Below are 27,792 nucleotides of genomic sequence, written 5' to 3' on the forward strand. Positions count from 1 at the left end.
GTTTATTGCATTCTTCTGTTAAAAAAAACTGTTTACAGAATGATTCTGAAGAACCAGCTTTGTCTGTAACCAGCTCTTTGGGGACAATTATGAGAAAATGTTCTAATAATGAAAGCGGTTCTAATAATAATAAAGCAATATCTCAGGATCTTGATTATAAAGAAGCAAAAATTAACAAGGAAAAACTGCAGTCATTTATAACCACAGAAACTGGTTATGTGTCATGCTTGCAGGAAAAGCACTGTGAAGATGATCCAAAAAGCCAGAGAGTTTCAGATATAAAGGAAAAAGTATTGCCTGCAGTATTTCACCCTGCATTGCCACATTCAGAGGAAGGTAGTGATGTTCTCTTCCAATCCCAGGAAAGCTTTTTACATGGCCATGGCTCCAAGGATCTTCTGTCAAATCCAGTTGTGATTTCTAGAGGAAAAGAATCATATAAAATGTCAGAGAAAATAAAATCTGAGAATTGTGAAGCTGGTTTTGAATTAACCAAAAGTATTTCCATGGAAAAGAATCAAGAAACATGTGTTGTAAATGAAAATTCTGAAAAAGCTGAGCTGTTGTCACCTGAAAAATACATAACAGAAGCATCACCTTCTATGAAGATACAATTCAACCAAAATACAAATCTCACAGTAATCCAAAAAGACCAAGAAGAAACAACTTTAATTTCAAAAATAACTGTCACTCCAAATTCTGAAGAACTTTTCTCAGACAAAGAGAATAATTTTGTCTTTCAAACAACTACTGAAAGGAATATTCCTGTTTTAGGAAACACTAAGGAAGTTCATGAGGCAGACCTCAGTTGTTTAAGAGAATCTGTTCCCAAGAACTCTGCCATAGTAGCATGTACAGACATAGATGACGGACAAGCAGCCACAGTGTCGATTACAAAAGATTTTGGTTCATCAGATGTAGTCTGTGATCTTGCAGAGAAGAATAGAAATAGTGTAAAGCAACCACCAAAAATGACTCTAGGTCAAGATTCAAAGTCAGATGTCTCATTGGATATAGATATGAAATCAAACAGAAATAATGATTGCATGGACAAATGGGCAGGACTCTCAGATTCGATTTCAAGTCACAATTTTGGAAGTGGCTTCAGAACAGCTTCTAATAAAGAAATAAAGCTCTCTGAACACAACATTAAGAAAAGTAAAATGCTCTTCAAAGATATTGAAGAACATTATCCTACTAGCTTAGCCTGTGTTGAAACTGTAAATACCGTATCATTAGAAAATCAAAAGAAAGGAAGCAGACCTCATGAACTTGATTCACAGTCAGTTAATACTGTATATGGGTATGTGCAGAGTAGTGCAATTGTTTCTGATAGTGGAAATAGTCACTCAACTCCTCCAGTTTTATCTTTAAAGCGAGACTTTAATTCAAACCATAATTTAACACCTAGCCAAAAGGCAGAAATTACAGAACTTTCTACTATATTGGAAGAATCAGGAAGTCAGTTTGAATTTACACAGTTTAGAAAACCAAGCCACATGTTACAGAGTAATCCATTTGAAATGCCTGAAGACCAGATAACTGTCTTGAATACCATTTCTGAGGAATGTAAAGATGTTGATCTTCATCTCACAATTAATGCCCCATCTCTCAGTCAGGTAGGTAGCAGCAAGAAATGTAAAGGTATAGCTAGAGGTAAGCAAAAGTTGGCTTGCTTGTCAGCAACAAACTGTAACAAAAGTGCTTCTGGTTATTTAACAGATAAAAATGAAGTGGAGTTTAGGGGCTTTTATTCTGCTCGTGGCACAAAACTGAATGTTTCTAGTGAAGCATTGCAGAAAGCCATGAAACTGTTCCGTGACATTGAGAATGTTAGTGAGGAAACTCCTGCAGAAGTAGATCCAGGAAGTTTCTCTTCAAGTCAGTGTAACGATTCTGATGCTTCGGTGTTTAAGGTAGAAAATTACAGCAATGATAAAAATTTAAGTGAGAAAAATAATGAATGCCAACTAATACTACAAAATAACACTGAAATGACTACTGGCATTTTTGTCGAAGAATATACTGAAGACTACAGGAGAAATACTGAAAATGAAGATAATTGTACTGGTTTTGTTTGTAACTTAGAATCTGATGGCAACGCTTCAAGTAAAAATGATACGGTTTATATTCATAAAGATGAAAATGGCTTGCCATGTATTGATCAACAAAACATACATCCAAAATTATCTAGCCAGTTTATGAAGGAGGGAAACATTCAAATTAAAGGTTTGTCAGATTTAACTTGTTTGGAAGTTGTGAAAGCTGAAGAAACATTTAATGTTAACATGTCAAATAAAAAAGAGTCAACCGCTAGCAAGATGAGGCAAAATATAAAAGATTTTGATGTTTTTGATTTGTCCTTTCAGACTGCAAGTGGGAAAAACATCAGAGTCTCTAAAGAGTCTTTAAATAAAGTTGTAAATTTCTTTGATGAAAAATCTGCAGAAGAACTGAATAACTTTTCAGATTCCTCAAATTCTGAATTACTTTCTGGTGTAAATATCAACAAAATAGACATTTCAAGTCATGAGGAAACAGATATGGTCAAAAACAAAATATTGAAAGGAGGTGACCCAGTTGGTATTAAAAATCAAGTACTGACTCTCCAGCAGAGACCTGAATGTGAAATCAAAAAGACCATAGAACCAACCATGCTGGGTTTTCATACAGCTAGTGGGAAAAAAGTAAAAATTGCCAAGGAATCTTTGGACAAAGTGAAAAATCTTTTTGATGAAAAAAAGCAAGATAATAGTGAAATCACTAATTTCAGCCATCAAGGGGCAAAGATGCTAAAGGACAGAGAGGTACGTAAAGAAGGGCTTGAATTAGCATGTGAGACAGTTGAAATAACTGCCCCAAGGCATGAAGAAATGCAGTACTCTCTAGAGGAGAAAAAGCTTGTTTCTAAGGAGACAGGCATGCCACCCAGGCTCTTAAGTGATCATTTATACAGACAAACTGAAAATCTCAAGATATCAAATAGTATCTCTCTGAAAGTTAAACTACATGAAAATATAGAAGAAACAAGAAAAAGTCCTATAACTTGTTATACAGATCAGTCCACTTGTTCAGCCATTGAAAATTCAGCTTTAGCCTTTTACACAGGACGTGGTAGAAAAGTTTCTGTGAGTCAGGCTTCACTATTTGAAGCCAAAAAATGGATTAGAGAAGGAGAATTGAATAATCAACTAGAAAAAATAAATTCGGCCAAGATTATATGTTTAAAGGAATATCCTGGAGATTGTGTAGGAAATCCTTCATGTGGAAATAGTTCAAACAGTATCATAACTGAAAATGACAAAAATCTCTCTGAAAAACAAGATTCAACTTCCTTAAGTAACAGCATGTCTAACAGCTATTCATATCATTCTGATTTTTCTCATTCCAATGAGTTATTTAATAAGTCAGAGTATCTCTCAAAAAATAAAAGTCATAATTCTGATATTGAGTCAGTAGTGAGGAATGTCAAAGATAGAAAAAACACTAGTTTTTCTGAAGTAATATCCACTGTAAGAGAAGCAAACATAAACCCACAAGCTGTAGACAAAGATAGTTGTGTTCAGAAACTTGTGACTAACTCTTCACCATGCAAAAATAAAAACACAGCTGTTGAAGTGGCCATATCTGATTCAAATAATTTTGAGACAGAGCAACCTGCACTCAGTTTAGCAAGTGATAAGATAGCCTTTGTTTCTCATGAAACAAAAGTGAGAGAGAGGTTTACAGACAACTGCAGGAAGGTAACTAAGCAAAACACTGAGAGTGAATCAGGCACTGGCCGAACAAAAATTGTGACAGGTTCTCATAAGGCATTGGGTGATTCAGAGGATATTATTTTTCCTAACTCTCCAGATAGTGAAGAACATAATATGCATTCACACGAGGTTTTTCCTAACATTCAAAGTGAACACATTTTACAACATGACCAAAGTATATCTGGATTGGAGAAAGTGTCTGAAACACCACTTTGTCATATTAATTTGAAAACTTCTGATAAATGTAAATTTAACATGGGAAAATGTCCCAAGTCAGATTCTTCTATAAATGTTTGTGGGATTTTTAGCACAGCAAGTGGAAAATCTGTACAAGTATCAGATGCTGCATTACAAAAGGCAAGACAGGTATTTTCTAAGACAGAAGATAGTGCTAAGCAACTCTTTTCCAAAGTATCATTTAAAAGTAATGAAGAACATACAAACAAGTTTGCAAGAGAAGAAAACACTGTGATACATACCCCTCAAAATTTACTATCATCTGCTTTCTCTGGATTTAGTACAGCAAGTGGAAAACATGTTCTCGTTTCTGAGAGTGCCTTTTGCAAAGTTACGGGAATGTTCGAGGAATTTGATTTAATTGGAACTGAATGTAGTCATCAGCATTCACCTCCATCTAGACAAGATGTATCAAAGATACTTCCTCTTGCTTGTATTGGTAAGAGAACCTCAGAACACTCTGTAAGCTCCAAAATGGGAAAAGCCTATAATAAAGAATTTAAATTATCAGACAACTATAACATTGAAAGTGGCTCTTCAGAAAATCATGCTATTAAAGCTTCTCCATATCTCTCTCAGTTTAAGCAAGACAAACAACAGTTGATGTCAGGAACCAATGTATCACATGTTGAGAACATTTGTCTTTTGGGTAAAGAACAAGGTTTACCTAAAAATATAAAAATGGAAATTGGGAAAACTGAAACTTTTCCTGATCTTCCTATGAAAACAAATACAGAAGTTTGTTCTCCTAACTCCAAAGATCCAGAAAACTGTTTTGAAACAGAAGCAGTAGAGATTGCCAAAGCCTTTATGGAAGATGATGAGCTGACAGATTCTGAACTTCTAAGCCACGCCAAACACTCTATTTTTACATGCCGAAAAAATGAGGAAACGGTTTTGATAAATTCAGGAATTGGAAAAAGAAGAGGAGATGCACTTGTCACAGTTGGTAAGTGTCTCTTATTTCCTGTTGGTTTCCCAATCACTTTTAAAATTAAGTCCTTAATAATTCTGATATCCTAGCTTGTAGCAATTAGGATATTATACACTGAATATATTTTTTTCAGACTTTTATGTGTAGTTTGGGAGAATGCGATTTCACTCGTGATATCACTGAGTCTCTGTACCAAGATGTCATTGGCTGAGTCCTGTTTACATACATAAAGAGGGAGAGAGAGTGCAGAGGTTCAGACTCTGGGTCTTAAGTTAGTTTCTAATTATAGGTGTTGGTTAGCTTGCTTTTTTTTTTTTTTTTTTTTTTTTTTTTTTCATCCAGGAAGTGTTCTAAAATCAGTTACCATTAGCAAATAGTATTCTGGTCTTAATGCCATTTGGAGTATGTTCTAATTTCTCTTTTAAATGTAGTATGTTTAACAACTTAGTTCAATTATTAGGTTAATTGGATGTTTGATTTTTTTTTTTCTGTTAGTATCTCTGTCTAGGAGTAATCTTAAATAATTGAATCTGTTGATTAGTTACAATTAAAGTAAATAAAAACTAACTCTCCAACTTTTAAGTGGATGATCTTAAATACCTAGCTCCTGTTTAAAACTCTAGACTGGTAGAGTAGTTGAGTTATCACAACTTTGCTTGTCCAGACCCTTCACATTACAGAGAAGGACACTGAAGCCAGTCAGTTCATTCTTCTACTTGGTGCATTTTGCCCTTAAGTTATCCTGGTGGATACAGACTTGCTTAATCAAGTGTTATCCAGGTCACATTCTTTACCAAGTTTATGTTATGGGCAAAGTAGTTAGTTTATAATACTTACCGTAAACTGTTGCTGTTCTCTAGTGCAAAACTCTAAGGTGCAGATGCTTAAAAAATATTCATAATTCTTTCCTGGAAAATAATGGCTTTATTTATAGGACCCCGTTTTGTTCATGTGTGTACTAAAGTGGGTTGGCCTTATGCTTAGGAATAAAAATAACTCAGACGTCTACTAAATGTTCTCAACAACATCACTGTTTCATTTCCCTCACTTCTGTTAGATATCAATATATATAGCTTAATCAGCTTCTGATTACTTGAATAGTACAGGTTCTTGTCAAGCAATTAAGTCACTTTATAATCTTAACACTTGATAAAGCCTTGCATGGACATTTTTATTTATTAAATCCTTCAAGTTCACTTTCTTTAATAAAACATCAATTGCTAATACCCTGTGGCTTTGTGGTTTATCTCCACCTTGATTCTGTATGCAACTCAGGTTTCCAATAAAACTTGATTTATACTTTTAAAAAAGCATCAAAGAGCAAAGTATCTGTTAACACATATTATCTCGGGATGACATGGAAATGTGTAACAAATTATGGTTTAAGTTTACTCTCAGCCTTTGTAGAGTTTTTAAATAAGTACATATTACTTTTGGTAATACTTTAATGTAATTTTGGTAATTTAAAATCTTTTCTCCTACTCACTGACTCTAATTCAAGAACCTATATAATAAATTCCTTCTTGAGTGTAATGGAAAAAAAAAAGTTTATTTGAAGAAATTTTGTTTGTCCTTATTGCCAGTAAACCTACAGTTACTTAGTGGCAGTTTATTAAAAAATAGCTTATCTGTGATATCTGGTAACACCTGTTTATCCCTGGACCCTATTAAATAGTGGTATTTTAAATGGTCAAAAAATAATAGAAATTAAATTGATGTTGAAAAATTAATTTTCTTTCAAAATAGAATTTTCACTATTTAAATTATAATTGTGTAGTTTTTAGTTAACATATTGTAAGAGTCAGTACTTTAGTTTTTTAAAAAAATGGACTATAGGCTTTTTTTAAAAAATTGATATTATTTGTTTTAAAAACATGTATGGAACTTTCCTTTTAGGAGAACCCCCAATCAAAAGAAACTTGTTGAATGAATTTGACAGGATAATAGAAAATCAAGAAAAATACTTAAAGGCTTCAAAAAGCACTCCAGATGGTAAAATTTGCTTTTTATCCATATCTTTTTCCCCCCTATAGTTACTATACTTAGTATTCTTTAAGTTATTTTTCTTTGGGTATGTAGGTAATTGGCACACCTTTACAGTGTGGTTTGTTAAAGCTTACATCTTGCCTTGTTTTGTTATGTGAGCTTTTCCTTCATAATACCTAGTATAATGTGGAGGTTCTCCATAATTGAGAAATGTGAAATAACAAAATAATGACTTTTAAAATAAAAAGCTGTAAGAACTTAGTAAAATACTTTAAGCTCAGGTTCTAGAATCTAGTTGATTTCATAATATTTACTTTAATCAGTTATTTAATTGAAAAACAGTGACTTTCAAATTATGTTATTTCTTATACATTTATTAGATGGGATTCTTCAGCAAGGAAGAGCTTTCCCTTAACAACTGGGGATGAACTCTATAGTTCCTCCTAAAAAGGCAGAAAGGCAGGGTAAATATTGAATTCTTTCCCTTACCGATTTTCAGAGTATAGAGTAGTTGGTGTAGTAATCACTACTAATGGTAGTAAAGGAATTTTTTTCTTAGTTGAGTAAAACTGATTTTAGATTTTTCTTTGTAATGTATATATAAAATTTAAAAGAACACATTATAAATAATGAATTTCTTTACAAAAGAAAACATTCTTTTTGATGCTCAAATCATTTCAGATTTGAAAGTGGAAACCTCTTCAAGTATTTCCTAAGAGTTTTTTAAAAATATGCTTTAATTAACATTTGAACACTTTCTTGCTTTTTATTATCACAAAAAGATTTCCTAGGTAGTCGTTGTAATTCCCTGCCCCAGTTCTAGAATCCTTAGAATCTACAAAGATCCTTCCAGTGGTTAATATTTTTTAAAAAACAAAATTTGAATGCTAACTATGCTCATAGCTGCTGGTGTATTTTTTATTAATGCTGCATTCTTGGTTTCTAATAACATTAACATATTTACTTATTTGCTTTATCTTCCAGCCATGATTCTCAAACTTTGATCTCAAGATCTCTTTATACTCTTAAAAATTATTGAGGATCCCAAAGAGCATTTGGTTGTGTGGATTATATCTATTTATATTTACCGTATTCAACATGAAAACTGAGAAATTTTAATATTTGTAAATATTAAATATTATGCATTGGTCATTTTGAAAATATTAGTTCAGAGCTATGCAGCTCTTCCAAACGTTGACACATTTTATTATACAATCTTAAACAATTACTTTTGTTAATGTCACCACTGATCTAATCTGAAAATTTAGTATTGGGAAATTATCAAGCTAACAGGCAGATACAAGTGTTCCAAAATTGTCATTCTGTTTAAAAGTTTGAATTTTACAATTCAGTTTGTTTGGCAACAACAAATACTCTCACTTGTTTTTTTGTAGTGATAAGCTCATTTCATTTATTTTTGAAGAAATATCTGCTGAATACCCAAGTCTGAAAGATTGTGGTTTGTTGGTTATTCTTTCAAGTAAAAATGGAATTCTTTGGGCGAAAAATGATTAGTGCCAGTTCACATAAAGTGCATCTCCTCAAGACAATTATCGCACTAAAGTGTGCAGCAGGACACACCAGCAGTGCTAATGTCAACACAGTGAGAAAGATACATATAACTTCTTCTCCTCCTCCTCCTTTTCCTTTCTCAACTTCTCCTTCTTCTTATTATTATTATATGATTATTATTACGATAGTTTGACAGCTTGGATCCCCTTTAAGGGTTGTGGGTTCCTCCCACCCAGGGGTCCGTGGATCACTCTGGGAATCACTGTCTCACAGTATATGTATAATAACTCCAAGTTTACAATACCAGTGTTAATAAATACCAATCTCAGGGAAATTTAAGAATTCTTTGCCGTTTTTGTCCTAAGAATGTATATCATTAAGAATGTGTAGTCAAAGTTCTGTGTTCAATGCCACTTGAAATAATTATTTTGTTTGTGGTTAACAATTTAATAATTAGGTTAGATTCATTTGTTTTGGTTAGTTTTCAGTTTTAGGATTTGCTTTTTCTTTTTTTAATTTTTTTTTTTTTTTTTTTTTTTGCGGTATGCGGGCCTCTCACTGTTGTGGCCTCTCCCGTTGCGGAGCACAGGCTCCGGACGCGCAGGCCTAGCGGCCATGGCTCACGGGCTTAGTTGCTCTGCGGCATGTGGGATCTTCCCGGACCAGGGCACGAACCCGTGTCTCCTGCATCGGCAGGCGGATTCTCAACCACTGCGCCACCAGGGAAGCCCTCTTTTTTTAATTTTATATTTGCATAAATAGAATGTTTACATAGTTCATTCATCAAAACTATAGACAGAAAAAAAAAAAAGAAAAAAAAAAAAAAAAAAACTGTAGACAGGTTTACTTGGAGAAGCCTTATTTCCATCGCCATCTCCTCTACACTGTTCACCACCTTCCTCGCTTCTTGCTCACTCTATTGGTAACTATTTTAAATGGTTTTTGGTCCATCCTTTTAGGGGTTTTTTTTGGTGAAAATAAGTAAATAAGTGTATATATGTTCTCATTACCTTTCTTTCTTACTCAAAAGGTATCAGTATGCATATGGTTTTGTACCTTCTTTGTTTGTTGTTTACTTTAGAATTTATCTGGAGATAATGCCTTAATGAGTATCCAGAGATCTTCCTCGTTCTTTCTTGTGGTTGTATAGTACTTGATCATGTGGCTGTATCAGTGTATTCTGGTTTATTCAACCAATCCCGTCCCTACTAATGAACTAGTTTTGAAGATTTAAGAAGCACAAGTTACCTGCTGAGAATGAATCATATCTACAGTTTAGCTTGTCAACCTTCATAAAACTAAATTTAAAATTTTATATTTGTGTTGGCAGTTCACTTACACATTTGAGTTATGATTAACATCAGCTGACTAAATTTATACTGATTTCTTATATATGTTTGCACTGTGAGTTATTTGGTATTCATCATTATCAGTTTGTGAATCAAATTTGTGATGGTTATTAACCAAGCATTTATTATACTCATTGAAAAATTTTAAATGTATAATTTTCTCACATTTTTGTGTAAATATTTACAATAATGTGTAATGAACAGACATAGGAAATAAAATCTCCCATTAGATTTTCATTAATACATAATATAAAATAATATTTTTCTAGGCACAATGAAAGATAGAAGATTGTTTATGCATCACATTTCTTTAGAGCCAGTTACCTGTGGACCTTCTTGGTAAGACATGTTTAATTTTTTTTTTTTTTAATTCTACTAATATAGTATAGGAAAAATGTGGGTTTTCTAAATAAATATTTCTAGAAATACTGGCTCTAACATATAGTACAGACATTAACACTTCCCTTTTTTGAAAGCCTGCACCAGTATTAAATAATTAAATAATTAAATATATTAAATAATATAAAGTACTTTGGTAGTACTTTATAGTGCTGTGCATATTATTATCTCATTTTTAATAACTTTGTAAAGTAAGAAAACAGATTTTATTGCAGTTTTGTGGTTAAGGTACTGAGGTTGAGAGGGATTAAGGAAATTACTCAAAACCACTTAATAAAGGTGGCATATATTATATCTCTATTATATTAGTGGCAGTGAAAGAAAAATTAAAGATGGCATATGTTGAAAATATGCTTTTATCTCTCTTCCCTCTCAAAACCCTACTAGTTACTAAGAGAATTTTTTTAATGTATAAATTTGTAAGTACAGTGTTGTTGTAGAAGAAACAAAAAATTTTAGAAGCTAAAAATCATGAATGATTTAGAAAGACATAGAAAGCTAAAACCTGACATTAGCGCAAGCAGAGAAGCTACTCAGTTTCCCCTAAAGAACCTGAGAAAGACTCAAATTGGCAGCAACATGTACTTCTGAAGGTGAGGTAGAAAATAGGAAGATTGGTTGAAAATCTGTTTAAGAGACATCTACATCCCCTCCCCCACTGCAGGCAGGCAACTATCCCTCTTCTGTCAAAAGCAGAAGGTCACTCTCTGGAGAAGATGAATTGGAGGGATTCTGAATTGGGGATGGGGTTGGGGGAAGATTCTGAAAAGAGAGATAAAGTAAAAATCTGGATGTCGAGTAGTGAGACTCCCTAGCCGCCTTCCCACACTTGGCTCCCAAATGCCGGCAGCCAGGCCTCTAGGCGGAAGACTAGACGATTGTTTCTGTGGGTAACAGGAATAGAAAAGACTGAAAATACTGACACTTGTGGGTACTTAAGTTAACCACATACCAGATCACCAGACGGTGAAGCCAACAACTGACAAGCCCACCAGCACACAGCTTCCAGTCAGCTCTTCAGTGCTTCACACTTAAATGAGACTGTAATCAAGGATCACTAGTCATTGGAAGAAAGCCTCTGGGAAGGATAGTATCCAAAGTACAAAAACCAAAGGACAGAAAAGGAACTTAGAGGAAATAGACCATGCAACAAGAAGAAAACTTCAAAAAAAGTACTAATATTTTCAGGAAAGAGAACATATTACATCCATAAAATAAGAACAAGTTGCTATAAGAAGAGCTCTTGGAAATTAAAAATATGATGGCACAAATAAATTAACTCAGTAGAAGAAATGGAAGATAAAAGTTATTAAAACTCCCAGAATATAGTGCAAAAAAGAAGAGGAGATGAAAAAGGAATGAAAGATAATTTTAAAAGTCAGTCCTGTGGCTCTAACATCTGAAGATTTGGACTTTGAGAAACAAGTAACAGAGGAGAAATACAAGTTTTCAAAGAAATAATTTAAGATATTTTATCAGTACTGAAGGACATGAGTTTCCTTGATTAAAAGGACCCTCTGAGTAAGCACATGAATAAAAATGACCTGTACTAAAGTATATGCTTGTGAAATTTTAGAACAGTAGGGGCAGAGAGGAACCTTTAAATTTCCAGAGGGCAAAAAAAAAGTCAGGTTTCAAATAAAGCTTCCAGAGTCATAATGGTATGAGTCCTCTCATCATTAACAGTGGAAGCTAGAAGGTTATAGATTACAGAGCAATCAATGCCTTTAAAATTCTGAAAGAAAATGATTTTCAACCTAGAATTCTACCACTGACCAAAATATCAATTAAGTGTGAGGATAAACATTTTTCAGATGTAAAGTATCAAAAATGTTTGTCTCCCACACACTTTTCTCAGGGAGCTAACTAAAGTCCATAAATCAGAAGGAGGAAGATACAGGATTTAAGAAACAGGAATTCAACATAGGAGAAAGGTAAAGGGCATCATCAGGATTATACAGAAGGGGGAGATCCCAGAATTACAGCTGTGTGGCTAAACCTAGACAGGTACCCAGACCATTTTGGAAGAATAAAGCCCTGGGAGAGTTTGCCTACCAGAAAAAGATTAAAGCAGAACCTGAAGTATTTTAATGTATTAAGAAACTTCTTGGTAAAGATGGTGAATTGAGCATACTCACCTACTTTAACTGCCTCTCAAATTTTTACCAAAACAACGAACACACACACAAACACACACACACACACACACACACACACACACACGTCCCCTCCCCAAAGACAAGGAGAATGGGAGAGGAGAGACCACAGTGACTGCATTGTTCAAAGCATGCATACAGGAGAAAACTGATTTGAAAGTGGTAGTGGGGAGAGGAGAGAACCAACCATTGTACACTAAAGAAGCCTCAGAAGCTCAGGAAATGGTGAAATCTTCAGAATTGGTTGGTGAGGGACTTCCCTGGTGGCACAGTGGTTAAGAATCCGCCTGCCAGTGCAGGGGACGTGGGTTTGAGCCCTGGTCTGGGAAGATCCCACGTGGCGTGGAACAGCTATGCCCATGCACCACAACTGCCGAGCCTGCACTGTAGAGCCCGCAAGCCACAACTACTGAAGCTTGCACGCCTAGAGCCCGTGCTCCGCAACAAGAGAAGTCACTACAGTGAGAAGCCCGCGCACTGCAATGAAGAGTAGCCCCTGCTCGCCACAGCTAGAGAAAGCCCACGCACAGCAACAAAGACCCAACACAGCCAAAAATGAATAAATTAATTAAGAAAAAAAAGAAAGAAAAAGGAATTGGGTGGTGAAGAAGGAGCCAAAATAAGGGTACATAGGTTGAAAATCTATTTAAGATGCAGTCAAATCCCCTCCTTCACTCCATGAAGCTGGGCACTACCTCTTATGCACTCTAACAAAAGACTAGAGGTTAACTGTCCAGGGAGGGTACAATATAGGGTTTCTTTATTGAACACACTAGGCACAGTTGAAGGCAGGAGTAATATACTGAAGGCAAGGGGATCGGGTTAATGTGTGCACACTGAATGCTGGGGGGCTCTCCTCCCCAGGTCTTCTTCCCCCACTCAGCTTCCAGAATGCTGGTAGCTAAGTTTTCACTATTGGAAGCTTCCAGTTAATCTACAATGTTGCTTACAATCAGTAACGGTGTACCAAAGGCTTCCAAACAGCTCTGTGATCCCCGATGCTTAAATATGAACAGACAACCAAAGATTACCGAACATCACAAAAACCAAAAATCAAACTAATGAAAATAACTTAGAAGAAACACTAATCAAGGAGCAGAATGAAAAGTATTATATGTATAAAGCTGAGAGTTTCGGTGTGAATGAATGATAGGTACATAGAAAAGCAGCAGTTTAAAAAAAATAACCCGGGCTTCCCTGGTGGCGCAGTGGTTGAGAATCCGCCTGCCGATGCAGGGGACACGGGTTCGTGCCCTGGTCCGGGAAGATCCCACATGCCGCGGAGCGACTGGGCCCGTGAGCCATGGCCGCTAGGCCTGCGTGTCCGGAGCCTGTGCTCCGCAACGGGAGAGGCCACAGCAGTGAGAGGCCCGCATACCAAAAAAAAAAAAAAAAAAAAAAAAAAATAACCCAATGGAAAGCAAAAGTTGTAAAGATAGGAAGTACAATGAGAATGTACTACATATTAATACCACATATAATTTTTACTAATATAACACTTTCAGCTGTAAAAAGTATTTAGTCATAATATAAAGATGAAATATTGACAGAATCGAATATATAACTTGGGAAGTTGAGGAAAGGAGAGAGAGAAGGGGTGTTTGGTAAAGTGAAAGTGGTCCTGTGGGAGCTAAATCTTCATTCTCCATGGTGGCTTTTCAATAGAAAAAAGCCCAGAAGAAGCAGTTACTGAGGTGTCACTTAAAGATAATGGGTGTGAATATCACAGAAGCATCTCAAATTGTAGACAGCAGTTGTAAAATCTTTTCTAATGGTAAATTTTTAAGCCCAAAGATATGGTTTAAATTGCATTAATGTTATCTTTTAAAAAATAACTTATGGCATTGTTGAAAAAGTCATTGAACTGTATTCTGGAATATATTTTTCAGCGGGCTACTAATATACACGTTTTGAATGTAGAAATCCAGGTGATTTTTAAAATTTTCATTTTCAAAAAGAGGTTGTAATATTAAAAATAAAGTAAATGCTTACTTATCTACTTATTACCTTAATTTACTCATATGATGGGAAAATAGTTTTATGCATTTAACAAACAGGTATTAAGCACCTTTTCGAAGTACCTAATTTATACTGTGTTGATAGATGAAAAGATATGTAAGTCCAAGTCAGATTGCTTGTCTTGGAGCCAGGCATGAAAATAATTATTGTGCTATAAATACTAAAATGAATATAATAAAGTGATGTGAGAGCACAGAAAAATTGGCAGCTTAATTATGTGACAGAAGCTTAATAGGAAAAGTACTTTAGATGGAATGTAAAGAATGCTGGTTAGAGAGGGCATTCCAAATCTGGAAACAGTAAGAAGTTGTGTGACTCTCATCATGGGATTTGGAAGGCTAGGGGTGGGGTGAGGACTGGGAGGAAACACAAAGAAATGGAGAGAGGACCAAACAGGAAGCCTCCTGTATGTCATTTCTGACAAGTCAAAACCTGGACAGGCGATAGTTTGTCTTTGGAAGTTTAAGAAGAGACATGACGTAACCAGATTTGTGTTTTAGAAACAGAGCAGAGAGAGAATGTTGCAAGGAGATTAGTAAGAAAGTAAAGGCCTTCGTTTAGTTAGTACATGTGGTAGAGAGCAGAGAGTGAGTGGAAGATAGATTCAAGATTTGGCCAGAGAGTCATTAACTGAGAGTGGCACAGTATCTCCGTGTGGATTCACATAGAGGTCTTGACCATAACTTGCAAAGCAAACTCCTCATTTTCACAAACATTCTTCATATTTAAAAACATTGGAGTGAAAAATCAGTGAAAGTAAGTTTTGGATTGCACAGGTTTATTCATTCCTGTGCACTTGATCTCATCTAGGTCTATTCAGGGAAACCAGTCCAGCCATTGTCCCCTCTCTCCTGCATTGATCATTTTTCCACCTTACTGGATTAGTCCCATCAGTGTAGGTAGTTGCTATAAATCTCCCATCTTGAAAAGAAAAGCCTTTCTTGACTCCTCTTATCCCACCAGTCCATTTCTATGCCCCACTTAAAGCACATCTCATGAGATTTGTCTCAACTCACTTTCTCTACTTCATCTCTTCCCTTTCTCTCCTGAGCCCATCCCAGTCTTTCATCACTACCCACTACCCCTCATCAAGATTACCAGTTACCATTTTCTTTACTCTGGCTTCTGGGACATCTGTCTTACGTCTCCTCCTATCCCACTGACTGTTCTTTCTTACTCCCCTTTGCTAATTCTTCCCCTAACTGCTAAATGCTAAATTCCCCCGTGGTTCAGCTCCAGATGGCTTCTCTTCCTGCCCTTCCTCCCTAGTATCTCATCCACTCTCATGACTCTGTATACCATCTATTTGGTGACAGCTTCAAAATTAATATCTTTGGGCTTCCCTGGTGGCGCAGTGGTTGAGAGTCCGCCTGCCGATGCAGGGGACACGGGTTCGTGCCCCGGTCCGGGAGGATCCCACATGTCACGGAGCGGCTGAGCCTGCGCATCCGGAGCCTGTGCTCCGCAACGGGAGAAGCCCGTGTACCGCAAAAAACAAAAACAAAAACACAAAATTAATATCTTTAGCCCGGATTTCTTCCCTGAACAACATACTTATTCATTCAGCTACCTACTTGACATTTTGATTTGGGTGACTTATAGATATCTTAAATGTAACATCTCCAAAGCTGATATTCTTTCCCCTTTCCTGTTTTCCTATAAATGTAAAAGTCTAACAACTCTGCTTTCAAAATATACCCCAAATCCAATCACTTCTCTCCATTTCCACCCTTAACACCTGGTTCAAGTCACCATAAAACTGTCTACATTATTTCAACAGAACTGGTCTTCCTGCTTCCTACTTTGCCTCCCCCCACCTCCCTATACACAGTGAATTTTCAACAAAGAAGACAAAGGGATCCTTTTAAATATGACAGATTATGTCATTTCTGGACTCAAAAACTGTTCCATGACTTCCCATCTCATAGTACAACCCAGAAGTCCTTACCATGGTACGCAGGTTCTTTGTGATCTGGCCTTTTTGCTACCTTTCCAGTCTCCCCTGCTAGCCTTCCCCGTGCCTGCTCTGCTCCAGGCATACTTGTGTCTAGCCCAGCACGTGATGTCCACTCTGCCTGTATCAGTCTTCTCCCAAATCACTTCATGGCTTTCCCTTTCACTGCCTTTAGGTCTCTGTATAAATGTCACCTTGTCAATAATGTTTTCCTTACCAGCCTATATAAAATATATTTCTGCTGGACACTTCCTGTCCCCCTTACCATGCTTTAATTTTCTCCATAGCATATATAACACCAACTGACATATTTACTTGTCTGTTTCCCTCCACTAGAATGTAGACTCCATGATTTAGTTTCGTTTGTCACTATATCCCCCAGCCAGAACACTGCCTGGCAAGTAGTAGGAACACATTAAGTATTTGCTGGATAGATGAATGGATAACTAAATAAGTTGTAGGGTAACTTCAAGTTCCATGGGCTTAGGGTTGAGTAAAAGGAAGTATGGGGTTTTCAACAAAATACCGAGGAAGAACATGTATGCTAGGGAAGGTGGTTAGTTTAGTTTTGGACATGCTTAGTTTGAGATGAGTGTGGGACATCAAGATAGGGATGTCTGGTACTAGATGCAGTTCAAAGTGTAGGAATAACACCTGGGGAATGTCGGGCATAAAGATACAGATTGATATTTTTATTGTTAAATGGTAATTTAAGCAATGTAAATGACTCATGTCACCCAGGGGAAGTGTCTAGGGAAGAAATCCAACTTTGGAGGCAGGAAGATTTTTAAGAGAAAGAGGAAAAAAACAGTTTAAAAAAAAAGAAGGAAAGAAAGAAAAAGAGGGACAATCATGGTGTAAATATTCGCAGTGAGAATTTTAAAAAGGAACAAGTTGTGAAAACTGTTAGCGGTCAAGCAGAATGCGTTTACACATGAAGCTTTTTTAAATTTTGGTATTGGGAGGTCATTAGCAACTTTATTGAGAACAGTTTCTATAGAATAGTGGGGAAAATGAGAGTTCAGAGAGTGGAAAGTGAGGGAGTGAAAATAGCTAGTTTAGATTACCTATGGAGGAAGGTTGGCCATGAGGGGTACGTAACAGTATCTGCTTGAAAGGGGGATAAGCTTGAGAAAAAAATCAAGGGTGGGCAAGGCTTTCTGAATGAAAAAGGTGTAACAGATGGTAGAAAGAGAAAGGAAGGAGATGGAATAATCATTGCAAGAGTGGGGCTCCCGAGGAGACTGGGATACCACATGGGGTCAAGAATACAGGTGAAGAGGTTACCACGAGAAGAGGACGGGTGGACAGATGTCTGGCGAAAGAGGTAAGTGAGGGGCTGTGATAGACCTGGAGGAGACAGACGGGGGAATCCATGTTTGACAGATTCTCTTCTCTCATGTTTGTAGGTGGTAAAGTCAAAGGCTGGGAGTCAGTGTGTGAGAGGTAGTTACAGACTTGGAGAGTGTGGTATTGTTTTGGAGGGCAACCATGATGAAATGCAGAACGGTTACCAGAATAGGATTGCCATGTAGCAATTGAGGGTCTACCAAAAAAAAAAATACATATTCCAAAACATTTATATATATGTACATTTACTGGTAAATAATCAAGCTTAAATATTTTCTCCCCATTGTAGCACAAGTACGGAAAGGCGAGGAATGCAGAATCCAAATTTCACTGCATCTGGTCAAGAATTTCTATCTAAATCTCATTTTTCTGAACACCTGACTTTGGAAAAGTCTTCAAGTAGTTTATCAGTTTCAGGGCAGCCACTTTGTAAGGTTCCTGCCGCAAGAAATGAAAAAAGGAGACACTCGATAACTACAGGCAAACCAATGAAAGTCTTTGTCCCACCATTTAAAACTAAATCGCATGTTCACAGAGATGAACAGTGTGTTAACAGGAATACTGATTTCGAGGAAAACAAACAGAAACAAAAAAACATAGATGAACATGGCTCTGGTGATCGTGAAAATAATGTTAACGACAGAGAAATTCATCAAACAACAACTGTGCTTTTCACAAAGGGTGAAGAAGAACCTTTAGGTATTGTGTGAAAATTTGTGTTGATGTATTTTTGCCTTTCAGATATATATTTCTTATATTAAATAACATGTTGAGGATTTTTTCCCCCTTTTATAATGATTACTAATTTCAAAACCTTTTGTATTGCTTTAGATTTTTCTGTCCAAAGATTAAGTTTAAATTACTCTATTTTTCTTTCAAAGGTAGCTAATTGTAGACATTCTTCTTAAAAAAAAAAAGCTATTAGACACACAGTCTAGGACAGCTATTATTGGATTATGATTTTTATCAGGCTACTAATTTTCTTCCAAATTCGAAATAAAAATAATCTATTTCTGTTCTTTTAGAAATGTTTTTCAAGTAGAAACTTTTTCATCCCTTAAGATTTAAAGTTAGAGCAAATTGATATATATCATTTTGTAAAACAAGGGTTGTTGTGCTTTTAAATTTTATGTTCAGTTTTACTTTTTGTTAATTATTTATTCTTTAATAGATTTAATTGCAAATCTTCAGACTGCCAGAGATATACAGGATATGCGAATTAAAATGAAACAAAGGCAACGTATTTTTCCACAGCCAGGCAGTCTGTATCTTGCAAAAACATCCACTATGCCTAGAATCTCTCTGAAAGCAGCAGTAGAAGGCCGAGTCCCCACTGCATGTTCTCATAAACAGGTATGCTTTTTGTCTGTAATGCTAATTAATAGCTTTTATAGCAATGTGTAACTTTCTTTCATTAACTGGCATCTTCATATTGTTTAAAGAAAACAAACTGATGCAGAAATAGATGAGTAGAATCATCTTGCTTCCTAATCAGCCTGCAGTGGCAGCCTCCTCCTCCTCTGCTGCCTTATCCTACTAAAGTGATGGGTGCTTCAAAATTACAATTTCTCTTTCACCTTCAAAATGTATTCATTTTATTACTATAAGTGCTCTCAGCTGGGTGTTAGAGGAAAGTAGTCACATTGAATTTAAAGTGTGAATGACTCATAACCCTGAACCTGCTAAGAGCCATTTACATTTTTAAAAGGATTCTTATTAAGCCAGTACTATCTAGTTGATATTTGGGGCAATGGAGAGGTGAGAGTCTGGGCCCCTTCTGAGTTTTTTAACTTAAGAGGTTTTCTTAAACATTAAATTACTTTTTTATCCCCACAATGACTTCCTATGCCAGATATAGCAGAAGGCATGTACACAAGGGGAGTGGGAAAGGTGCAGCAGACTCTTGAATGTATAGGTCATTTATATTATGTAAAAATTTTTTAGCTTCTAGTAAGTTACATATTTTTATAGTGAATATTTTCATATTTAAGTGAAAAACTTTGGGTAGATTCAGTTTGGGTGTGTTATAATTTTCTTTTTCTGTGAAACATTCTTTTGTTTGATGTTTTTTACTCATTATCAATTTTTTTCCATCATTTATTTTGTGCAGCTATATAGGTACGGTGTTTCTAAACATTGTGTAAAAATTAACAGCAAAAATGCAGAGTCTTTTCAGTTTCACACTCAGGATTATTTTGGTAAGGAAAGTTTATGGGCTGGAAAGGGAATACAGTTGGCTGATGGTGGATGGCTCATACCCTCCAATGATGGAAAGGCTGGAAAAGAAGAATTTTATAGGTACTCTCTGCAAAAAGAAATTTTGTATTAACTAACTTTTATATGTTCCATATCTCTCTCTTCCTCATAAGTCCCTTTTTATCTTTCCTTATCTCTCCTGAACTTAAAAATTTGGCTAGAAATCAAAAGTTTATACATTGAATCATTTTAAGTACATGTGGTTCACTTGATATTCTGTTGAAATCATTTGAAAAGTGAATTTTGGTTTGTCTTAGGATTTAGTGAATTGGTTTTTCTTAAATTATGACATTATTCTTATAGCTTTTACAAAATAAAAACTGATAAGAAAAGTTAAGTGTGAGTTGGCCTTATCGTAAACCCACACACATGTGTATACTTGTGTGGATATTCTCTTTCATTGTGTATTTCAGTAAATATAAAATATAAAAAATAAAGTGAAACAGATACTTAAATGTCAGTAATATCAAGTGACTAGAAAACTCCAGTGCCCTAAAAAATCAACAGTTTAGGAACTATATATCCTCTTAGGATTCTAGTGTTTATACAAACATAATTTTAAATGTTTGCTATCAGGGAGGTATTACCTCATGCCAATGACAAGAGATAGGAAATCTTTCTCCTGTGCCCTTATTTTTGAGATCTCGGTATATCTTTCTAAAGTTTATAGTTTTGAGAAAAGTGGTAAAATAATTTTTCCTTAAATTTTTGTTATATTTTTGGAGTATTTTAAAACACGAATGTTATTTACATCTTGGTACTTGTCCCACATAACAAATATCAGCTGTTGATTCTAGTTGGAAAAGTAACAGCTGTATCACTTAATTGTATTAGGTAGACTGCATAGTGTAGAGGTTGAGTGATTACTCTGTAATCAGGTGGGCATGGTTCATAATGTTTGCGTGTTGAGGCTCAAGCTGTGTTTTTGATCATTCAACAAATATTTATTGAGCACCTACTATGTGTCTGATACTATCTTGGGTACTAGGGATAGCAAAACAAAAAAATCTCTGCCCTAATAAATCATATATTCTAGTTTGGGACAGGGAAAGAAAGTTTTAAAAGGGAATAAGTAAATGGTATAGTGTATTAAAAAGTGATAAATACTTTGAAGATAAAGCTGGAAAAAGGGGGTAAGAGAGTTAGGTGAGGAGAGGTACAATTTTTTAAATAGAGTAAGAAGGGCTTCCCTGGTGGTGCAGTGGTTGAGAATCCGCCTTTGGATGCAGGGGACACGGGTTCGTGCCCCGGGCCGGGAGGATCCCACATGCCGCGGAGCGGCTGGGCCCGTGAGCTATGGTCGCTGAACCTGCGCATCCGGAGCCTGTGCTCCGCAAAGGGAGAGGCCACAACAGGGAGAGGCCCGCGTACCACCAAAACAAACAAACAAACAAAAAATAAATAGAGTAAGAAGGCAATGTGTAAGTACTGATGCTGATGGTTGGTAGATAGGAGGGTGGAAGTTCTGGAAGTTCTCTTTTAATTACTTCTGTTTATGTAGTGCTGAGAGTGAGAATGGGAAAGGAGGAGGAGTTGTAGATTTGAGCAGAAAGGGCTGAAGTTGTAGATTTGAGCAGATATCAAGAAGAGAACCAGGACTGGGGAAGGAAGTTCTTAGGTGATTTCTAAAAACAATCTCTTTAATAAGAAATATATAATCTATAGTATAATTATTTTACAGTAAGGATCTCATTTTCCAGTTGAAATAATTGTATTGACTAACATGTTAAGTGAAACTTTTATTAGCATATTTTGATACATGTCATTTTCTAAAATTATAATACTTATTGTGTTAACTCATAAAAACTTATTGAATGATCTTGTACAATTTAGTTTTTATGCAAAGCATAGTCGGGGTTGTTGAATTCAATATTCATCTTACCTGGTTTTTATTATTTCTTCTACCTTTATATGTTCAGAGCTCTGTGTGACACCCCAGGTGTGGATCCAAAGCTTATTTCTAGAGTTTGGGTCTATAATCATTATAGATGGATTATATGGAAACTGGCAGCTATGGAATTTGCCTTTCCTAAAGAATTTGCTAATAGATGCCTAAGCCCAGAAAGGGTACTTCTTCAACTCAAATACAGGCAAGTGTAAAGCACTATGTTATGTAATCATATATGGTATGGGTCAGACTTCTGTGCTGTCTGTGACTTGCACATCAGAGCCAGGTGGTGACAGGTGCCATTCCACACTGCTGTTCAGTTGTATAGCGCAGTTCTCTTGTCACCCTCCAGCCCCCACTTAAGGGCAATCACACATTCCTACACCCTGTGCTTCCCTGTTCTCCCACTCTCTCCTTAAACCTCTTGGCACATGAGAAGAATATGAATTACTAATTTGATCTGCTCTTCAGGGATTGCTAGTAAAGCATTTTTGCATTTTGGGGGTTTTAATATTTAATTCATATTTTAGCAGTATAAAACTTAATATATTACCAGCTACCAAATTTTAAATTCTCTTCAGTCTCAGTATTCAATAAAGGTATTTAATTTTTATTCTCAATTATTCAGTGACTTTTTTTTACAATGAAATTCTAGACCCACAATTCTAAAATAATTCACTTTTTTTCCTTTTAGATATGATATAGAAATTGATAGAAGCAGAAGATCAGCTATAAAAAAGATAGTGGAAAGGGACGACACCGCTGCAAAAACGCTTGTTCTCTGTGTTTCTGAAATAATTTCATTAAGCACAAATATATCTGAAACTTCTAGCAGTAAAACTAATAGTATGGATACCACAAAAGTGGCTGTTGTCGAACTTACAGATGGATGGTATGCTATTAAGGCCCAGGTGGATGCTCCCCTCTTAGCTCTCTTAAAGAACAGTAGACTAACTGTGGGTCAGAAGATCATAATTCATGGAGCAGAGCTGGTGGGCTCTCCTGATGCCTGTACTCCTCTTGAAGCCCCAGAGTCTCTTATGTTAAAGGTAAATTAAATTAATGCACACTCTTGGTAAAAATCAGTCACTGATTCAGTTAAATTCTAGAGAGAGTTTACATTTAAATTTTTAAATTTACTTATGCCTATTAAGGATGCTTCGTTTCTTGAAAATGTACTGATCCTGTTATTAGTTTAAGTGGCATATTTCTCAGATAGTTAAATATTTGTGTTTTTGGAAAGCCAGAGATATTTACTGAGCTAAAATAATGCAGTTGCAGTTAAAGAGCAGGAGTAAATTTGCACTGGATGTTTGATTTTGGTACCTATAGCCCTCATGTCGTTCTCATAGTATTGCTCTGCTTCCACTGTGATTACGTGGCCAAATCTCTGTTCCAGTATGATTAGAACATTAGATTTCATTGGATATAGAATACTAAAGTACACCTTTCATCTCTATGTAGATAACCTAGATAACAGGACTTTGTCACGTTGACTAGTCTGTAATATTGCTATAGGAAATGACTGCTAATGTTGCACATTCACATTCACTTATGAGGTAACCTTGTAAAGAATTTACTTTTGTTGTATTCTGGATCACTGTAATTCAGGAAAGCATTTTAGTAAATCAATCATTTTTAAGTTAAAGAGATAATTTGTCATTAACTTGGGTTGCTTTTAGTCAAGCTGAAACAGGCTTTTGTTTTATGTTGCTTAGAATATCAAAGTTGCACTGGCTTTCAATTTTGGTTTGTTTTTATCAAATCAATATATGTGCGTAATTTCAAAACGCAAGTAAAATAAGGTATATAGCCCCCCCACAGACAAAAGCAGTCACTGATGCAACCCTGCCTAACCCCCGTTCATGCACGCCAAAGGCTGCCACTCCCAATCCCTTTGGCGGTTTCTTTTGCTTATACTGTTAGGTCTTCTTTTCACCTTCAGTTTAGACATTAACTGTTAGCTTCCTGCTATGAAAGATGAGGATTGAAGTCAGTATTCAATGTTTATGTTATAATGACTATGAAAAGTATTTTTTGCAACTCAGCATACAGTATACCATGATTATATTTCCTTTCTTTACAACTTACTGCTTTCCCTGGAGTTATTAACTGTCTTGTCTTTTTTTTCTTAATTTTCTTTATCCTTATTACCAACTCATTCCCACACAGGAGCCATATAAAAATTGTCTCACTATGTTAAAATACCTTTATCAGTTCCATTTCTTTTTCTTGGAGATTCCTTGGATCTCTCCATGTTCCTGCTCAGTTCTGAAGTGGTTATCGTCGATGTATGCTGCACAGTTATTCTTGAAATTATTTTCACCTCTTTCTGTATTAGAAGCCCTATACTCTGGATTCCATACCTTTCTAGATGTATTCCCTAGCTTTAAGGGTACACAACTGCCAGAGGCTTCTTGAGAAAGGAAACATGCAGTTTTTTTTAATCTTATTACAAGGTTGGCTGAATATAGAATTTGAGGTTGAAATATTATAATTCCTTTAGAATTTCGAAGACATTTCCTCTATTACCTTCTTGCTTCTGGTATAGTTTCTGTTAAGTTCAGTGCTGGTCTTATTACTAGTCCTTTACTATGTGATCTGTTCCTAAAACGGTTTTAAGATTGTCTCCATCATTCTGAAATTTTACAATGAGGTGATTTGGTGTCAGCCGTAAAAGAAGGAAAATTATTATAAAATCTGAAATAGAATTGAATACGGGTATATATTTAACTTATAAATCAATTTATTAATTTGTCCAGATTTCTGCTAACAGCACTCGGCCTGCTTGCTGGTATGCCAAACTCGGATTCTTTTCCAATCCTAGACCTTTTCCTCTTCCCTTGTCATCACTTTTCAGCGATGGAGGAAATGTTGGTTGTGTTGATATAATTATTCAAAGAGCATACCCTATACAGGTATGATGTATTCTTGAAACTTACTGTGTATTTCTTTCTTTAGAGACAATTAATTTGAATGATCACTCCCTACCCTGTTATTTCTGTTTGACACATTATTACAGTGGATGGAGAAGACATCATCTGGATTATACATATTTCGCAATGAAAGAGAAGAAGAAAAGGAAGCAACAAAATATGCAGAAGCCCAACAAAAGAAACTGGAAGCCCTATTCACTAAAATTCAAGCAGAATTTGAAGAGCATGAAGGTAAAATGAGTTGTATTTACAAGATCTTTTTCTCAGAGTTTTAGAGGCTTCTAACTGGGTGAATTGTCTTTATTTTGAGTAATAGATTTTTTTTTCTAATTCTGAATTTGAATTTTTTTCTGATTTGAAAAAATATATACTACATAGGTAAACAGATAAGCATTGAATTGGCCCCAAAATAACACATCTTTATTCAACATAGTGAGCTTTTAGATCCTCACAAATTCTTAGGCAATTAAACATTACATACCTACAGCACTTTGCAGAAGTCTTAATTAAACTGGCCTGTAAGCTTTAGTACTAAAGTATTTGTAGCATTGATTTTTGGTATTAGAGGAAAAAAAGCAACAAGGGAAAGAACTATCAAATAATTCTCCCCAAGCCGTTTGTCATTCTCTTTCCTCTGTGTCCTTATCTACATTATAGAACTTGCATTTTTGCTGTTGTTGTTGTTGATCTTTATGTTTTTATACCTGGAACTAGAGCTTATTTTCCCTGTGGCATCAATTTGAATAATAAAAATCAGAGTGTTTTATGCTTAAAGGATGTGAAAGTTTACTTCTTTTATCTACCTTTTTTTATTGCAGAAAATTTTATGTTCTGTATTTCTTCATGACTTTTTTTTTGAATTTTATTTTATTTTTTATACAGCAGGTCCTTATTTAATCATCAGTTTTATACACATCAGTGTATACATGTCATTCCCAATCTCCTGATTCATCACACCACCACCACCACCACCCCCGTCGCTTTCCCCCCTTGGTGTCCATATGTTTGTTCTCTACATCTCTGTCTCAACTTCTGCCCTGCAAACCGGTTCATCTATACCATTTTTCTAGGTTCCACATATATGCGTTAATATACGATATTTGTTTTTCTCTCTGACTTGCTTCACTCTGTATGACAGTCTCTAGATCCATCCATGTCTCCATAAATGACCCAATTTCGTTCCTTTTTATGGCTGAGTAATATTCCATTGTATATATGTGCCACATCTGCTTTATCCATTCATCTGTCAGTGGACACTTAGGTTGCTTCCATGACCTGGCTATTTATTGTAAATAGTGCTGCAGTGAACATTGGGGTGCATATGTGTTTTTGAATTATGGTTTTCTCTGGGTATATGACCAGTAGTGGGATTGCTGGGTCGTATGGTAGTTCCATTTTTAGTTTTTTAAGGAACCTCCATACTGTTCTCCCTAGTAGCTGTATCAATTAACATTCCCACCAACAGTGCAAGAGGGTTCCCTTTTCTCCACACTCTCTCCAGCATTTGTTGTTTGTAGATTTTCTGATGATGCCCATTCTACCTGGTGTGAGGTGATACCTCACTGTAGTTTTGATCTGCATTTCTCTAATAATTAGTGATGTTGAGCAGCTTTTCATGTGCTTCTTGCCCATCTGTATGTCTTCTTTGGAGAAATGTCTTCTGCCCAGTTTTTGATTGGGTTGTTTGTTTTTTTAATATTGAGCTGCATGAGCTGTTTATATATTTTGGAGATTAATCCTTTGTCCGTTGACTTGTTTGCAAATATTTTCTCCCATTCTGATGGTTGTCTTTTCGTCTTGATTGTACTTTCCTTTGCTTTGCAAAAGCTTTGACGTTTCATTAGGTCCCATTTGTTTATTTTTGTTTTTATTTCCATTACTCTAGGAGGTGGATCTCATGATTTTCTTTATTGTTTAACTTCATGTTCTAAATAAATCTGCAGGAAAATGGGACTCAGTATTTGATTTGCTTAAAATTGTCACTAGCTCATAATTAAGTGAATCATGAAATCATTTACTTACATGAAATCATTTTCATGTAAATCATGTAAATTTCATGTAAATCATGAAATTTACAAATTGCTCTAATGAAGCAAACTCTTTGTATGAGAACTTATTAAACCATGAATACACTAGTTTCAAATTTTCCTGGAGAACTTTTAGCAGATAAGTGGTTTATTTTTAACCTTCCTTCTTTGAGTGTTTTTTTTGTTGAGTTCTCTAGTTTTCAGTGTTCTTAAATTTATAGTTTAGCTAATTAGTGTTGCTTTTTTCCTAGAAAATATAACAGAACGATGTATACCATCACGTGCACTAACAAGACAGCAAGTCCGTGCTCTGCAAGATGGTGCAGAACTTTATGAAGCTGTGAAGGATTCACCAGACCCAAGTTACCTTGAGGTGAGAGAGTAAGCTGGCCTACAGTGAGGCTAATCTTCATCCTTCAAGGTGGAAAGCTGTAGTCACTCATCTGGCCATTACAGGAAGCACTGTATTGAAATGCTGTGTTCCTCCAAGGGATGTGTACCTCAGTGATAGGGGTCCTCAGTGACGTACCAAACCAGAGTGCTACATTTCTACTTCTGTACCAAATAGAGAATGAGAGGGTTAAATAATTTATATATTAAATATGGTTTAAAATGCAGGCAAAACTTGCTTATTTTTAAGACAAAACACATACCTTCAGAGCACTGTCTCAGTTTCCATGTTCTCAGCTCTTTCTTGGATCCTACCTAGTGTTTATTTCATAATCCTCTACCTTAAGGATACTTAGGGGGAAAACTTTCAGAAGCATGAAAGTGGGTTACAAATAGCATAGGCTTTAGATCATGGCTCAACCATTGATTAGCTAAGCAAACTGGGTATAAAAGAGCTATCAAATGGGCACAAAAGATGTTGTTTTAGGATCAAATTGGATAATGTGTGTAAAGTGTACTGTTACAAAGTTCTATGTAAATGTTATTATTATTAGAATATCATTTCATACATTAAGGTAGGCTACTTCCTAAATTTTTAGACACCTGGGTATCTAATTAATGCAAATTCTAGGATTAGTTTG

At 35.7% G+C, this 27,792-nt stretch overlaps 1 protein-coding gene and 1 long non-coding RNA gene across 2 annotated transcripts in view; one reads left to right on the forward strand and one right to left on the reverse strand.

Moving 5' to 3' along the window:
• The window catches only part of BRCA2 (BRCA2 DNA repair associated), a 56,216-nt gene that overhangs the window by 16,319 nt on the left and 12,105 nt on the right, over nt 1-27,792 (forward strand). Inside the window, exons 11-21 of the mRNA XM_059042199.2 lie at nt 1-4,944; nt 6,826-6,921; nt 10,046-10,115; nt 17,944-18,353; nt 18,826-19,007; nt 19,765-19,952; nt 21,830-22,000; nt 22,493-22,847; nt 24,561-24,716; nt 24,821-24,965; nt 27,013-27,134. Coding sequence (XP_058898182.1) covers nt 1-4,944; nt 6,826-6,921; nt 10,046-10,115; nt 17,944-18,353; nt 18,826-19,007; nt 19,765-19,952; nt 21,830-22,000; nt 22,493-22,847; nt 24,561-24,716; nt 24,821-24,965; nt 27,013-27,134 — 6,839 coding nt within the window. The remainder of the gene's footprint in view (nt 4,945-6,825; nt 6,922-10,045; nt 10,116-17,943; nt 18,354-18,825; nt 19,008-19,764; nt 19,953-21,829; nt 22,001-22,492; nt 22,848-24,560; nt 24,717-24,820; nt 24,966-27,012; nt 27,135-27,792) is intronic.
• On the reverse strand, nt 227-27,581 carry LOC136792797 (uncharacterized). Its single transcript, XR_010837229.1, has 3 exons — nt 27,415-27,581; nt 27,129-27,316; nt 227-420 (listed from the first exon to the last, which is right to left on the reverse strand). It is a non-coding gene; the product is annotated as an uncharacterized lncRNA (long non-coding RNA).

Source organism: Kogia breviceps, chromosome 16 (genome assembly GCF_026419965.1).
Source record: "Kogia breviceps isolate mKogBre1 chromosome 16, mKogBre1 haplotype 1, whole genome shotgun sequence".
Classification (NCBI taxonomy): Eukaryota; Metazoa; Chordata; class Mammalia; order Artiodactyla; family Physeteridae; genus Kogia; species Kogia breviceps.